The sequence below is a fragment of the Electrophorus electricus genome, chromosome 9 (assembly GCF_013358815.1).
Source record: "Electrophorus electricus isolate fEleEle1 chromosome 9, fEleEle1.pri, whole genome shotgun sequence".
NCBI classification, from domain to species: domain Eukaryota; kingdom Metazoa; phylum Chordata; class Actinopteri; order Gymnotiformes; family Gymnotidae; genus Electrophorus; species Electrophorus electricus.
This window is the reverse complement of record NC_049543.1, coordinates 20,405,423-20,422,298: the sequence shown is the minus strand read 5'-3', so window position 1 is coordinate 20,422,298 and position 16,876 is coordinate 20,405,423. Positions and strand designations below refer to the sequence as shown.

Genomic DNA, 16,876 nt, shown 5'->3' with positions numbered 1-16,876 from the left:
AAACTCAAAGATGTCATTAACATCCCTTCCACAGATTCCATGTCAAACTATAGTTTTAGCAAGTTGTTTAGGATGTCTACATTTCCAACCAATTTTCAAATTTCACATGATTATATAAAATTTGCAATGGGTCAGATGTTCACATACAAAAAAAAAAAAAAAAAATTTATATATATATATATATATATATATATATATATATATATATATATATATATATATATATATATATATATATATATATATATATATAATTTATTTTAGTTTTTATTTTTTTTTAAAGACTGCCTTTAAATAGCTTGGACAATTGCAGAAAATTGTGTCATGGCTTTAGAAGCTTTGGAAAAGCTAATTGACATCATTTGTATTAACTGGGGGTATACCTGTGGCCCACCTTCAAGGCCTACTTGCCTCTTTGCTTGACATCATGGGAAAAATCAAAAGAAATATGCCAAGAATTGTGGAACTCCAGATTCTAGTATATCCTTGGGTACAATTTCAAGATGTCGAAAGGGACCAGATTCATATGTTCAAAAGACAATATGCAAGCGCGGCACTTGCAAGCCAAAAGAATTCCATCTCAACCATGATGGGACGGAGGCATTTCACAAAAAAAAGATGGCATTATGAATAAGGAAAAATAGGTGGAGATATTGAAGCAACATCTCAAGACATTAGCCACGAAACTTGAGTGCAAATGGGTCTTCCAAATGAACGATGACCCCAAGCATACTTCCAAAGTTGTTGCAAAATGACTTAAGGACAACAAGGTGAAGGTAGCAGAGTGGCCATCATAAAACCCTGACTTCAATCCAATAGAAAATGGAGCAGAACTGAAAAGGCGTGCATGACCAAGGAGGCCTACAAACCTTACTCAGTTACACCCTTTCTGCCAGGAGGAATGGACCAAAATTCCAGGAACTTATTGTGAGAAGCCTGTGGAAGTCCATCAGAAATGTTTGACTCAAGTTGGACAAATTAAAGGCCATGCAAGCAAAACTAACCATGTGTGTATGTAAACCTGAGCTACTGGGAATGTGCTAAATATATAAAAGCTGAAATAAATTATTGTCTGTAGCATTATTCTGACATTTCCCATTCTTACAATACAGGAGGTATCCTAACTGACCCAAGAGAGGGAATGTGTACTAGGACTGAGTTTTAATGAATGTGGCTGTATATAAATTGGCCTGGTGTACATAAATTTATGATTTCAACTGTATCACATCCTACTTTTTACTGATCCCAGAGGTCATCATACTCCCCCGATCAATATAAATCAACATTTCATCCTATTGGGATGTGGCCAGGAAATACGGGAATGACTGTACTCATAATAAAAAAAAAAGAAAAAAAAAACAAGGAAAAATTGCAACAGTGAATTTTTAACCTTTATAACAATTAAGAACCCATTAATTACTGAGGGATGTGTATTTGTTTAAAAGTAAAATATTTGAGTAAATAAATTGTTACCAAAGGATCATGTTTTATCTTTGACAAAATAAACCATGCATTTGAAATTTCAGTTAGCAATACTGTTTCCAAAACGACCATTGTTTTATGACAAATTACCTGTACATTACCATGTAACCCACACTAGCATTGTCAATCTCTCGATTACATTTATTATCATCATCATCATCATCATCATCAGATTCATATCTTACTCTGATGAACCTTTGCTCCAACAATCGTTTATATCTTGAATCACAGCACATGTAGAAAATCAACCAAGGAAACACTTCAATTCAAACACTTTATCTCAGTTATAGCAAGAAAATGCAAACTTAAAAACAATACACAAATAAATCTGTGTTCTCTTTTCAAATATACAAACCCCAAAACTATAAATATCAATAGTAAAGAGTAAAATGTTCAAGTCTGGTATTTGGTGGGTGAATCAATTTGTGACAATGATACCCATGGTAACATTAAATATCAATAAAAATCTAAAGATTAATAGCTTTGCATTTACAAGATATTACTTTTAAAGCAAGAAAAACAAAGACAGTTGTGCTAAAGTAAAATATTAAAAGACTGAGATGACAAGTCAACGCCACCAAATAGCACCCTAAAAGAACAACAATTTTTCACAGGTTTACTCCTGTAATGGGAGTAAATAATTCTTCTAATGGTAGCAAATCAAATTTTGGAAAACAGGTTTAAGTCAACTGAAAGACTTAAAAATTAGGCTAATTGATACCATATTCACTCAAACTCTGTAATAACTAGACTCAGCACTGAAACAAAAGTTTGACCACAATTAAATTGACATTATCTATGACAGGAAGTATCTGCACCGAAACCTGCATTGTTAGCTGGTGGACAATACACTCCAAGCAATCACATTTTCATTCTGGTCAAATCTACCTGTATTGAATGGTGACCCATTTAGTAGACATAACATTGAAAAAAAGGATTTTTCAAACCAAAAAGTCAGTTCTCTGTACAATATTCAGAGGCACATTATTGTGCATGCATAGACTTCAAATCCTAAGGAACACAAAAGTGAAGTTCTCTCTTTCCATCTTGAGTCAAACATAGGCTAGGAAATCCAGCTCAAGCATCCACTGTATACACAGCTTTTAAATAAATAATAAAAACCCTCTGCCTCCACCCTGCTGTAAGCCTCATAGCAAAACAAAAACAACCTGTACAATGATCCAAAAATTAGTCAAGATATTCAGTAGAATGAAGACTGAAAGATGGCTGACATTTTAACATACAAAATAAAGTAATACTACTCTGACAAGTCATTTCAGATCATCATTTATAGTTAGCCATTTTATGTTTCATGTTAGTAATACTACATAAAACATTTAGCTTCACTTAGCTAATTATTGGAATCAGTGAGAAAAATGATCTAATGGAACAGAGGCAATGAAAGCAAAGAACAAACATGTAAGACGCAATAACAATGACACCAGTAAACATCACCACAACACAACCACAAGGACGTTACAGAGTGTTGAAGTTTTTTTTTTATATTTAATGCTCTGAGTATCACCTATAGGTGTAAAAGAATAAAGAATTTACCAAGAACTCAAAAACAAGTTTAGAAGAAATAATTCAATATGTGTGGTGTTTGCATGAAACAGAGCTCACAGGTGGACCTTGGATATAAGGCCCATGTTGAAACAAAATGACATCTATGTGCAATAAAGATGTTGAGGCTTAAGAAACAGTCTGTTACTTAATAAGGCACATTATCAAAGTTGCACAAGCATTACTAATTGCTAACAGGAATGATGAATTATAAATATAATAATATTTTCCGCCAAACACCATATACTCAACCACAATTATTTGTAATGAAGACCAACGGACAACCACTTCAAATCTGGACATTAGCGTGTTGCACTGTAGGTCTGTAATAACAAGTGCATACCACTGGTTACTCAGAATAAAACAGTTCTAATATCCATGAAAAAACTAACCCAGCAAAAAAAAAAAAAAAAAAAAAAAAAAAAAAATAGTACTATAAGCACAATTTACATTTGGTTGTGAAAATAGTAGCAAACCTTTGCACTGTGCACTGTTTTTGTGGGACCTCACAAAACAACTTGCACAGTTCCAGCACTGAAAGAGAGAGGAGAGGGAAAAAAAAATGTATAGAAGATGCATGTAAAAGGATATCCCTTCAAAAGTTTCCTTTCAAGCATGTCTATACAGAAAAGAATAAATCTCACTTGCTGAAACAGATAACCAGTATTCATTTGCAACTGCAGTCCGTATCTGCTCATCTTTCACAATCATTTTGAAGTCCTTGTACGTTTTGCTGAAGTGACCAAGGGTTCAGTGCCTCTTTTGGTGGTTGTTTTTGGGGATCCAGTTTGAGTGGCTTCAATCTTTCTTTGAGACCTAGTCAATACTTGGTCTTCTGATAAAGGTTTCATGCTGGCATTCTGAGATGGAGACAAATCAGAAGCTTTAGAAAGAGGTGACTTCTTGATGTCTGGTTTAGCTTGTGGAGACTTGTCAGTTTTCATCAGCATCTCTTTTTTACTCAAAGTTTTAGTAGCAGTTATAGGATTGAATTTTGCCACTTTTAGGAGCGTCCCCTTTGGTGGGACACCATCTTTGTCATTTAAATCTCTTAGTGCTCTACTGACACTCCTCTTTGGGATCCTCACTTTTACAGCAGACTTTTCTTTGACTTTTTTAGCCAAGGCTTTTACCTTTGTGACAATGGCTGACTTTTGTCTTCTACCTGTGGACAGCTTCTCTTTAGAGACATTCTTTGGCATTATATGCACTTGCTTTGTCTCTTCCCGTGAACGCCCCAGGTGTTTTAATGTGTTTTGTTGAACTTGCATTTTCTCACGCATGTTGGAATATTTCCTCAGAATTCTGGCACTTGCTGGATTTTTCACGACTGTGCCCTTGCTATGGCTCTCAGGGAGCTGCGTTTGTATCAGACCTGTATAGCTGTGAGGCTTCGAAGAGATCCGGGTGGCAGCGATCGACTCCGTTTTTATTTTACCCTGTGATATCAAGGCCTCATGGGCTAAAGCTTTAGCAATTAGCCTTTTGGTTTTGGGGTTGCTCTTCACAGGAGACACAATAGCAAACTTTTTCAGATGCTTTTTTAAGCGTTCAGCCTGAAGACTTGGAAAGACTCCATTGGAGGTCCCAGGCACAGATGCAGAGGTGTGAAAACACAATTGTGTTTCAGATGGAAGCCTAGTATTTACCTTCTTTACAATGACTAGAGATTTTGTTTCAGTTGTCTGCAAGAACCACCGACAAATACTGGGAAGGTCAAAAGACTTCATAAATAATGTTTGCACAGGAGAGAATTTTTGCTGCTCTAATGACCTTGGTTTTCTAATTCTACGTTTGCTTTTCCAGATTTCTTTTAGCCTGTCAGCCCTGTTTTTTGGTCGTGGTGCAGGCTGTACCTCTTTATCCATCTGAACCCACCCTTTCTGCATCTTTTCAAATTTGGTATTTAACTCTGAAATCAAATGTTGGTTCTCTTCTCTGTTTAATGCCTCCAAAAACTTGGATTGACTAGGAACCACAGGCGGTAGGTTAACAGAAATTAATGAATTTTCTGGCAAAGAAGAGTCTTTCATTCCACCCTTAAAAAGCTTATCAGTTTTGCATTTAGCAATGTTAGGACTTTGTTCTGCCTCCAAGTGCGAGGGAGGTACAGATGTTTTAGACAATCTCTGAGGTCTCTGAGAACTTTTTTTGATCTTGGGTGGAGTTGCCAAGTGATCCGGCTTTTCAGCAATAGAAGTATTGCTCCTTCTTAATGACATACGACCTGGACTTTCTGAAGCAACTGATAAAGGACATGAATTACTACTGGATGACTGTTCTGCTACTGAAACATTTGCACTCCTTAGAGGCATACATCCAGTGCTCTCCATTTTTCTACTGGTAAGGCCAAGGTCCTCACTAATTGGTTGTTCAACAAGAGAACCTGACGCATCTCCGATTATATCAGGGGATTCTTCAGTGATCTGCTGACCAGTTGTGCTACTATTTTTGCTCCTCAGGGACAGACGCGTCACACCCTCTGAACTGCTTCTATTGGGAGAAATACTAGAATCTTTGCAGACAGTCTGTTCAGCGATACAGCCATTCCTGCTTCTTAAAGGCATCCGTTCCAACCGCTCCGAATGGCCTCCAGTGGGGGAACCGCCAGAATCTCCACCAATCAGCTGATCAACAGCACTGCTGTTCCTGTTTCTCAAAGGCATTCGTTCACTGGCTTGTGCACCATTTTTGACAGCTGAACAAGATGCCTTGCTACTAGGTTGTTCAATTTGACCAGTCCTGTTTCTAAGAGGCATTCTTTCAAAAACCCTTAATGACTTGCCAGGGATTTTATTTTCAGGTGACTTATCAGTCTCAGGTGGAGCAACCCCCACATTATCTGCAATATCATGTGATTCTAGTTTGGGCTCACTTTTTGGAGTTGGGAACTCAATGACCTTCTGCCCTTTGTCAATATCTGCTTCTTTCACAGTCATTTTTAACCTTTGCTTCTGTCTCGTGCATACCATATCCACTTTTCCCAAAACATCACTGCTTGTGACAAGGGTAGACCTTTGTGTTTCCTCAACATTCTCTGTAGCATTTGCACTGTTCTGACTATCCATACAGGGCACATTTTCTTCAATTGGTTTCAATTTAAAAGATTTCAAATGTCTTTTAGATTCTAGAGTATTGGGATCTTGGTCATCTGACTGCAAATCTCCCAGTTCCTTCTGACCTGAAGTTTCAGTAACTATTTTTTGATTGGTTCTGCTACGCAAACATCTGTCTGAGAACGCATGTTTTGGAACAACCTTTTTTGGAGTAAAACCTCCAAGAGTATTCAGCACCAGCCCCTCTTTAGGCATTTCTTTTAGAGAAATTTCATCAACACTTAAATCTGGCATCCTCGATTCCCCAATTTTATCTTGGGTTACACTGATACCATCTTCTGTTTGGAGATTTGTTTTAGTCATGCCAGTAATTTGCAACTCTGCATTTTTATCAGTGTAGGTCCCAACAGGCATTTCTAGACATTCCACCTGTTGTAGGGTCTCTGTTTGTAGATCATCCACTGCAGCATTCTGCTCTTTCAAATCAATCCTTACTCCTGTACTTTCTGTATCTGATCTGTCATCTTGGGCTATATCTGTAGATACTATGCCCAACAATGACTCTGTGGCTACCTTTTGACTCTGAATCTCATTTTCTAAGCCATCTTGGATATTGGATATTGGAGCCTCTACAGATTCCTTTGCAGGCTCCACCTTTTCAGTGGATCCATTAATATTTGTTATATTAGTATCCATAGGGTTTCCTTGCTCATCTTCAAGTTCAACATTGTCCGCAACACTGCCATGTATCCTTGCATTGGAGTTCTGTTGTACAGATGCACCAATTTGCTCACTTGGAAGTAGAGAGGAAATGTGTTCTTTACTCTGGGTTTGACCCGTCTGACTGGTTTCAACAATCAAATGGTCATTTTGTACTTCAACAACATCACCAGGCATTTCTGTCTCCACTGGCTGATCTGAGGATTTTTTGTTCATCACGGTTTCCATACATTCCCCTGTAAATGGAATGTCCATTGGAGGAACACCATCAGGCTTAGAAAGAGCCTGCTTTGGGGTGACTGATGTGGTCATCTCCGGTATAGGAACATGACAATTCCCACTACCATTCTCAGCAGACTTGCGTGCCAAAGTTCGCACAGTTTTTAGTTCCCAGCATTCCCCAATATACACATGTCCTCTTGTGCTTTTTCGAGCATTTTTTCGTGGAAGCATACTGTTATGTGATTGACGCTCACATTCAGTAATTGGTTTGCCAACATAAACAATGTCACAATTAATATCAGGATCATTTATAAGAGGGCATATTAGGTTACCCCTTTGTCGAAGGCGAGATGCTCTCCTACTTTTCCTAGCTGTTCTTGGGAAAATAGGAGATATTACATGTGAGATCCTTTGATCTGGACAGGGTCTAACAGTAGAATCTTTGCCATGTGCAGGAAGGCTTCTTTGTATGGTGCAATATTTGGGCTCAGAGTGTTCATGTCCTAAAGACAATGAAGACATCTCGATAATGTCAGGCTCACTGCTAGTTGCTTGTAATTGTGTGTCAGAAGTGCACAGGTCGTGCTCTAAAGTGCCAGCATTATGCCGAATTCTTGAGCCCACCTCAGATACATTTTTGGCTTCAAGACTGCCAGAGCTTCTGTTTTTTACAATAAGGAGAGTTGGACATTTAAGTTGAAAATTTGCACTTCTGTGTTCAACACCTACAGTGTTAGAGGGCGACAACGCGTCATCTCCAATACCCGTCTTACTAAGATCCATAGGAGGTCCGATATTGACTGCTGGAATAAAAGACCCATCAGGGTTCAAGGGCTGCTCTGCAGGTGAAAATTCATTACTTGTGCCAAAAGCAGATTCATGGACTTCAGGCTTGCTTATTGCTACAGACAAAGTGTGCGTCTCCCCAGATGCCTGGATTTCAGGTTGTTCTTCAAAAGTTGCTTCACTGTAGCCTGAGCTTTGGGCTTTTTCCTGGACAACTGAAGACGACACCTGACAGTTACTAGAAGAAGCCACAGCCTTGACTTCAGTTTGTAAGAACCCAAATGCATCAATAATTTGCCGCTGGTGATGCAAACAAAGCTTAGCCATGAAGTGTTCCAATGTGGAAGCTGACTGCAGATCTTTTACTTTAGCAGGACCCGGATCCAGAGAGTCCCTTGGGGCACAAAAATAAATAAATAGATAAATAACATTCCCACTGTGGCATTTTCACTGCTGAAGTGACTTATATTGCACAGGCTGACAAGTTCACAGAAACACTGAACTGCAAATCTGCTAAAGTACCCAGAATTTACCCATGTCCAATTTTGTTAAACTAAAAGAGACATGGGTATTTTGTATTTATTTTTTTACATTTTACACAAAACCTGGGCCTAAAGCCCTGGGTAAAATAAGGTACACCTAACAGCAAGAAAATTAAAATATGACTAAGTGGAATCTTCTCTTCAGCTATACTAGTGTTGCACACTTGTTTGGTGCTTTTTTTTTTTTTTTAAACAATTCAGTTCAGGGCTTTAACTGGTCAACTTGAACACAAACTTTCAATTTCTAACACCACACCAGATTATCTTCTGCCCTGCCATCTAAAACTGGATATTTTTGTTCTTCAATCTTAACTGCTAGTCACTGCTGCAGTGAAACAATCACAAAGTATGATACTGCCACCACCATGTTTTTGTTCCTCACTTTTGTAGATTTTATCCTAGGACATATCTATGGGCAGAATGCATTTACAAACTGCAGTATCTGTCATCGTTTGCAATTCATTGTATGTGCCATTGTTGATCATGATTAATAAGATGGCTACAAGTCAAAGTTTTGAATACTTTTGAATTAGGATTTCTACACAAATGGCCCCTAAAAGGTGATAAAATCTGTCTAAATAATAAAGGCTTCTTTGACAAACATATGTTAATATTTGTGAATATATGGCTTAAACAAGTACATGAACCTAAGAAAATAACCTCTTTACAGTGTTAATGGAGCAATATATATTACAATGTGTCATAATAAAATGAGATTTAAAGAGAACCTTACAAGAAAATTTTGTTGAAGTTATATGAAAGTGATTCAGACAACTCTAAAGTCTCCCCATCACTCCAGTCAGGCCAAAATGGAAAACATTTAGCACCAGTGCCAAAGATTGAGCTTCCTGCAAAGATGAGTGCATGTGCATGCCACAAAAACCTCAAACATGAGAAAGGATCGGCAGGCATGCTTTGCACTTTGTTCACGTGTTAACCCTAAGAAAAACACTGACCAAGAGTGGTATTTGGGAGGTTACCATGGCGAAGAACAAACTGATTCTTTACAAAAACACAATCAGACCCCACACACAAAAAAATGGGGGGGGGGGGGAAAAAAACCCACACCATATTGCTGCACATCTTAAGTTTACTAGAGACTACCCATAATGTTCCACTAGGTGCAGCTGCCACTGGAGTTGTGGATAGGTGAGGGAAAAAAAAGTTGGTTTCTTTTAAATGCACATTGTATTGCATTTCGACACATTGTAAATAAAAAGATGTACCATCAAAATGTCCTGATGCCATCATGTGATCATGAGGCATAATCATTAGAACATGAGTGAAAAGATGACATTTTAGGTGCCATTCATGTTAAAGTCCAGGGAATTCCAAAGGGCTTACAAAATTTCTCACAACTCTATAATCGTGATGCACTAACCTTGTACCAAATGCTGTGCTGAAATCCATATGAGGGTTTTTAGGAGACATGCAATCTTGATTACGATTCTTCTTAATTGAAAGATCCAGAACACCATCTGAAAATTAACATCATTAATGCCAAGAAAAATACTAAAAGGCCCAGTTACCCAGAACCAGTTTAAAACCAACAAAAACCTAGGCTAATCAGAATTTCCTATGGTGATTCAACCATTAGCCCTACAATTTAATCCAGGAATTGTCTTATTCCATAAACAAGAAACCGGCCCCAAGATTATAATTGAATTAACATCCTCTGAAAAGATGGCATCAACATCATACCTAGTTCAGCAATTTCTGGTTTGACCTTCTTGACTGAAAGGTCCAGGGGAGCGTCTTGGTCTGCCATGAGGAGCTTACTGAGGACAGGATTCTGCACAGAGGCGACAGCCGTAGCAGCAATGGTGGGTGTCGTGATTGAGCGCGCTTTCAACAAGCTTTGGTCTGTGTTCCCATTGTGCCAAGGTGAGCCCTGAGAGTTGTTTGAGGTATAATGCACCACTAACTGACCAATCATTTGCTGCATGGCATCACACGCCACCACAGGTATGTGAGGATCCGGAATCCTCGGTGTGTATTCTGTAGGATTGTAAACAAGGTACTGAAAATACAAGAAAATAAACTAACAAAGAAACACACACACAGATACACACACACACACACACACACACACACACACATTATACACACACACATACATACATACACACATACATATAAAAACAAACAAAAAAAGCCCACGCGCACGCACACACCTGCCAAATAATTAGAAAGGGACAAAACACCAAAAATGTAATATACTGTGTAACATGCACAAATTTATGCATGGCACTTGTTAAATGTCCACTGTAAACATACATTCACTTGACACCTAGTCATTTTATAGGTATACAATTACAAACAGTAGCCCATCCGTTGCCTACAATGTGTCAGTTTCACTCTACCTCATTCATGAATGTAGATCAGATCCAGCAGCACTGCTAGAGTATACTTTACAGCAGGTCAGTGTCACTGCTAAATTAGGGATTGTCTACCACCCATAAATATCCAGTCAATTTCGTTAAGAAAACTGACCATTTGAGTTGGAGGGCCAACATACACTGTTCTTAGCAGCAGCCAGACTATAATGTCTAAATTCACGCCTACACGGTATTTCTAATAAACATTTCTATAATGTTTGTTAACTGTATTTGGTAATTAAATGGTGCCTTAGATTTTACATCAGGACCCATACAAAGAATACTCACCTTTCCTGTGCAAGACTGCATTGAGAAATTCTTCTACTTGCCATTCAAGTCTGATATTAGAATGATCCTTGCCAAGTAAAGGCTTGCCTCCACTTTCCACAATTTTGTTATTAAGTGCAACTACATGTTCCTGTGGGTTGAAAAGGACACAAAAACTAAGACAAATGAGCAAGTAAGACAGATCAAGATAGTATAAAAAAAAATAATTTCCCATCCCAATTTTCCCTAAACCATAGGTTTGCATCTTTCAAAACATAAAACTTAAATGTGTTAAGGGGAGGGGCTAAGGCAAACAGCCTTAGCCCTGCATACAGATTTTACTGAATATGCAAATTTGAAAGACAAAATGCTGCTCTCAATTTCAGAACAGCTTAATCAAGAGAGGAAAACAAAGAAACAAAAAGAAACTACCTTCACTTTCTCTCGTCTTAAGCAGCAGAAAAGACAATTTTCATCAAACCAATTTGACACACTTGGAGGCTTATAATCTGTGGATCCAAAAGAAAAGTAAAAATTAAACTATAGATGCTAGGAAGGGGAAATATTGTGTACCCTTAGTGTGACCATTGTTGTGCTCTCACAACTTGTTAAAGAAAAAAATTGAAACATTATGGTTGTACCCTTTATTATAGCTCAACCTTGATAGAGTCTTCACCACTGGTTCCAGGCTTAAGCCACCAAGAAACATTTCATATCATCTTGTCAATTAAATTTCAATGTCATCCCACAAGAAATCTCACTGTATATCTGATTGGAGATTATGAAAGTTTGCACAAGATCATAACTTCTTAAGCACACAAAACCTGTTCACCTTTCCATCAGTACCTGGCAGAGAGCTCATCGGACTGCCTAGCAGGCTGAGTTGTATACCTTTTACATTGAAATATTAGTGAGATTGCACTCTCTGTATGTTTGTATGTCCCTGTTAACTCCGGGAACAGCAGCAGACCTACGAGTATGAATAACCCACAAGTTAAAACTGTTGTAAGCCATTTAATTTCAAAAACAGTTGGCTTTGCATCCTGAATGCTAAATTCTTTATAGATCTTGAATCCTTTATAGATCTTGGTGGTCTGCAGATTGTGTAATCAGCAGCATTTTATTTTATATATATATATATATATATATATATATATATATATATATATATATATATATATATATATATATATATATAAATAAATAAAAATTAGTGTGACAATATAAATCACTGAGGAAATTCTCTGCCAGAAGGGTTACTTCCTGCAAGTGCATATAAGGGCACACCAAGCTCTCAGTATATCTTTGGATGGGGAGGCTTTATAAGGATAATGCGAGACTTAAAAGGTAAGCAGTCTCCTTCAGTGGCCAAGTCTTTAGGAAATTAGCAAGAACTGTAAAATCGATTATAGCCGCTTTAATGAGTGTAAACAGGCTAATGTTTCCAGGGTCTTTTCAGTTACAGATAAAACAAAACTTGCTATCCTCCCTCTAATATGTACATCAAGCCACAATGTGGGGATGATCTCAGTAGAACCAAGAAGAGCATCAAATACAAATTTTCTGTGTCCATGACTATGGTAAACAAAACTATACATTACATATTATTTTAAAAAGTAATTAACAATCAGATGTGCCCTTTTCTGTGCAGACTCTGAAAATACTGCTGTTTGTTCCACAAGAATTTAAAGGGCATGCAAAGAAGCACAGAACGTAGTGCAGCAATGTCTGCATACAGTTCCAGACAAAAGGTTGGACACACCTTGATAATCCGCAAGTTTTTCCATCATCTTGATGATGCTGATCTAAAAGGTGTAAATTTGATTCCAAGATGAATATACATATTGAAGCTGATACCGGTTGAATAAGTGGATTTTCATCTTGAATTTTGGAAATTCTTTCACCCATAGGATTTTGGAAAAGCATCCTATGTGGCTTCATGTAGGCTGAGAGTCATGAGTGTGAGAAGGGTGGCTATTCTAATGAACCTTGCACATTTTTGGTTACTGTACAAGTCCACATACGCTTTCATAGCTTTGAGGTCTTGACTACTAACCTAAAAGGCATCTAATATTAAAATCGTAAGACAGATAACTGTGTTGGTGTGTCTAAACTTTGACCTATATTTAAGAAACAACCTTAAAAACAGTGGTCACCAACAAAGCTTCATACTTAGTTTACTTGCACCACAAATATGGCCAAGCTGAAGAACACCTTGATTAACTGAATCATGGTTCTCATTTTATGTTGGAACTGAATTCTGTAGGAATGCAGATCACCAAAGATCTGCTGCTGCTTAAGTGGCCTCATATAAGGTTTGTGTTTTTTTATTGTTATTATTGTCTCTCAACAATGACTTAAAAAAAATAGAAATGCAATTTAGAATGAAATGCAGCAAAATCTTTTGCAAGTCTGTGTTGTCATAGCACACTCATTTCAGAAAATGCATTTTTGTACAAACATACATACCTTTAAAAAGCCTCAAGTCCTCTAAAACTCTTGTCCCATGCAACACGTCCAAGATCTTCTCAAGACCTATGCAGAGTGGGAACTATTGTGAGTTCTTGTTAACTATTCTGGTGTCATGCATAACGCCAAAATCCCAAACATATCTAACAAGATGCCTCAGCCTCTAGTTTCAGAACCTTTGAAGTTTTAAAGGCATAAGGTAGTCATTCCTAGTTTGACAGGTTCATCTTAGGATCAGACAGAAGGGTGCACACTAACAAGAATAAAGAAATCAGACTAGCCTAGTAGGTGTCATACTTAATAAAGGTTTTTTCAATACATCTCCCAGTCAGCATCACAGGTGTTCAAGATTTCTGTAATTTTTCATTTTTGTTTGTTTGCTTGCAACAGTGCTTACAAAAACCTTGATCTGACAGAAAAAGGCACACATGCAATCAAGATTCACAAGACTATGCAAACTCAAACAAATAAAATAAATAAAAAAAAAAAAAAAAAAAAAAAAAAAAAAAAAAAAAAAAAAAAGGTCATCATGAAGGGATACATGCTCAAGAAACTTGTAGTTAAGATCAAGTAGTGGCAAAACAAGCTGTCAAATGAAGTGGGCTCTAAAAGTCTTTGCTTCTCCACAATAGTAAGTATCTCTGTAGACAGAGGCATTTCTAGAATACTAGATTTTGAGAATACAGAGAAGTCATTGGGCCTACTTTTTTGCCATGACTGCAACCTCAAACCCCTTCCTCCTGAACTTCAGCATTTTGAGGCACCTGACAGGCAATCTACATACCAACATCCTGTGGTGGCATTGTTGACATAGGTAGCAAGTTGTGTGGTTTTGTCTGCCTCATTTGTATGTTAACACTACATTCGCAGAAGCAGTGTAATGACATAACATTTGTTTTAAATATATATCAGGGCTCACAGTGTGTAAGAGTAACATGACAGATTTCAAAAGATATGACAATAACTGTCCTTTCAACATAGGAAGCCTACTAATGACATGATGACTTTGCTCAAAATAAGACCAAATAACTCAAGAACAAACAGAAATGGGTTTCATAGTATGGTACAACACAACTTGGGACCAAACAGCTGTGTTATCTGAACAGCAGCATAAAGAGTAATGACCATTGGATCAAAGTTATAATTAGACTAATTTAGCTACCTAAATGATAAATCACTAAATTTGAAAGCCAGTTTGTGCTTAGGCACAGTAAATTCAATTATTTAATCTGTAGGCCAATCATCAAAACCTGATACTCGTTTTCATCATTCTGTGATGTTGGAAGCAAATCAGTCTCTAGTTGGGCACAGTTAGGCTGTGCACAAGTGCTTGTTTAGCCAAGAAAACTGAGTTAGGTTTACATGAGCAAAACATTCAAACTACCATTATCTGTGAATACAGCATCACACCACCCAATTCATATCACAACAAAACATTCATGTACTAAGACAGTGGACAGCAGTTCTTGAAAAAGAAACACCACTGTAGACAAGTCTCCACCCCTTAAAGAGCCATTTAACTTGGCCAGCTAGATAATACTGCTTTGCATGGAGGAAACAAGGCCTGCCATTTTTGATATATAAAAGGAGCCACTTATCATTTTCCAAGTAAGGTCAGGAAGAGGAAAAATGGGGGGGAAGGGGTGCATTACTAAGGAGCTCTAGAAAAGCTATCCAGCACTGCTGGTTAGGCTACATTGCTAGCTATTGTTACTTAAAGTTTGTAAACAGACATCTTACAAACTAGTCGTTCAAAGCCTTCCCAGGCCTCCAGCTCATCCACCAGCTAATGCACAAACCAGTTTATGGTAAGCAGGAGAAGCCATTTTTCTCCCCTTCTTCCAAGCAAGCTGGTTGACTACAACTAGCAGTCTACTAAGATCTGAAAAGTATGTAGGCCAACTGAAAACAGACAGAAAATGAGCAGACAGACAGCAAACAGAGGATAGAAAATGCATTTGACTATCGAAAATGAGGCAAACATTTTCAAGAAGCTTGCATTTTTGCTCCAAACCACCAAAGGCTCATCCTGTTTAATAGAAGCAACTTTCATTTCCCTATCCCAAAGTCAACAAAACATGTGATGGCCTAGGGAATGCTGGCTACATACCTCTAAAATGGTGATATAGTAATGAAAATGATAAGTTGAACGGTGCATTGTTTCGCTGGAGACCACAGCACATAGAACATTCCCAAACAGGCACACTTACTATGGTTTTAGTGTAGTGGAAGAAGCCTAAATATTCAATGGATTTTAACAATAAGTGTAACAAAATCTCATTTCTATCTAATACAACAACAGTACAGATCTGTTTAAGTTAATGGATTTTTACATGTAAAAACTGACTAGATATTACCCAACGAACAACTGGGCAAAAGTGGGAAGTGTAAAAGATAGAAACCCAAAGCCCTTTTCAGTTCAGAAATATGCCATTTCCAACTGCCATTTCCAAAAACTAACAGCTATAATAGAGACAAGATCTTGTCTCTATTATAGCTGTTAGTTTTTGGAAATGGCAGTTGCCGACACAACAAATTGCAAAGCATATTTCCGAGCATTTAAAAACATTTTCAGTAAGGCGACGACCACGAGTTTAAATAGCAGCACGTCACCTCCCCCCAAAACAAAACACAGTACACCTCTAAATTTGTCAAGCGCGCGCACTCATGAGAACGCGCATCTACCTTCACGCGACTGCTCGTTCCCGCATCTTGCCGTGAACACTCCCTCTGTGGCTACAACCGCTAGCTAGTTTCCGACACAGGAACTTCACCCAATTTATGGCAAAGTAAATAAAATAAAACAAATAATAACTCATTATTTGGTGATGAACAACGGAATATGCCAGGCAACCCAACGGTTTGTTGCTGAATGCGTGACAGTCACTGAAAGAGTCGTGCAAAAAACACAATAAGTCGCAGAACTGCTTTAAGCGATGTTAGCTAGCACGCTAGCTGGCTAACTTAACTAGCTACCAGGTTCAGACAGTCCGTTTTTATCGCACATGCAGAACATAATCAGTAAACCACTAACAGTATCTTTAGTCAAACAAGCCACGTATAATCAGCTTACCCACACAGCGAATAAGTGTACACCGCCACGAATCCGAGTCCTGACGAATACCGTGCTTCGCATTTGTGCAAATCTGCTTTTTGCACAAACTCGCCATTTTCTACCCTCAAGTACGCGCACGTTGAATCGTGCGGAAAAGGAGTACACGTCACGATGCACGCAACCCAGAGACTATCTCAAATGATTTAATCAAGCTGAAACATGGAAATATCTACCACTAAATCAAAGGTTTATTCAATATTTTATAATCTGAAACATAAATTAATGAAATTACAGTTCTATATCCTGTCTTGGCTAACTCGATATTGAAACCCGTCA

At 37.9% G+C, this 16,876-nt stretch overlaps 1 protein-coding gene across 2 annotated transcripts; it reads right to left on the bottom strand.

Annotated features, from left to right (window-relative positions):
- Window positions 1-1,742: 1,742 nt before the first annotated feature.
- wu:fc17b08 lies at window positions 1,743-16,655 on the bottom strand. Of its 2 annotated transcripts, XM_027020465.2 has the most exons (7): window positions 16,559-16,655; window positions 13,486-13,551; window positions 11,449-11,525; window positions 11,038-11,167; window positions 10,073-10,369; window positions 9,753-9,849; window positions 1,743-8,223 (listed from the first exon to the last, which is right to left on the bottom strand). In XM_027020465.2, the coding sequence occupies exons 1-7, from the start codon at window positions 16,653-16,655 to the stop codon at window positions 3,753-3,755; spliced, it is 5,235 nt and encodes a 1,744-aa protein (XP_026876266.2). In that variant the 3' UTR covers window positions 1,743-3,752. The 2 variants fall into 2 exon arrangements, with proteins under 2 accessions (XP_026876266.2, XP_026876267.2); XM_027020466.2 differs by lacking the exons at window positions 11,038-11,167; window positions 11,449-11,525; window positions 13,486-13,551; window positions 16,559-16,655 and having other exon boundaries at window positions 10,073-10,163; window positions 10,301-10,365.
- Window positions 16,656-16,876: the final 221 nt, after the last annotated feature.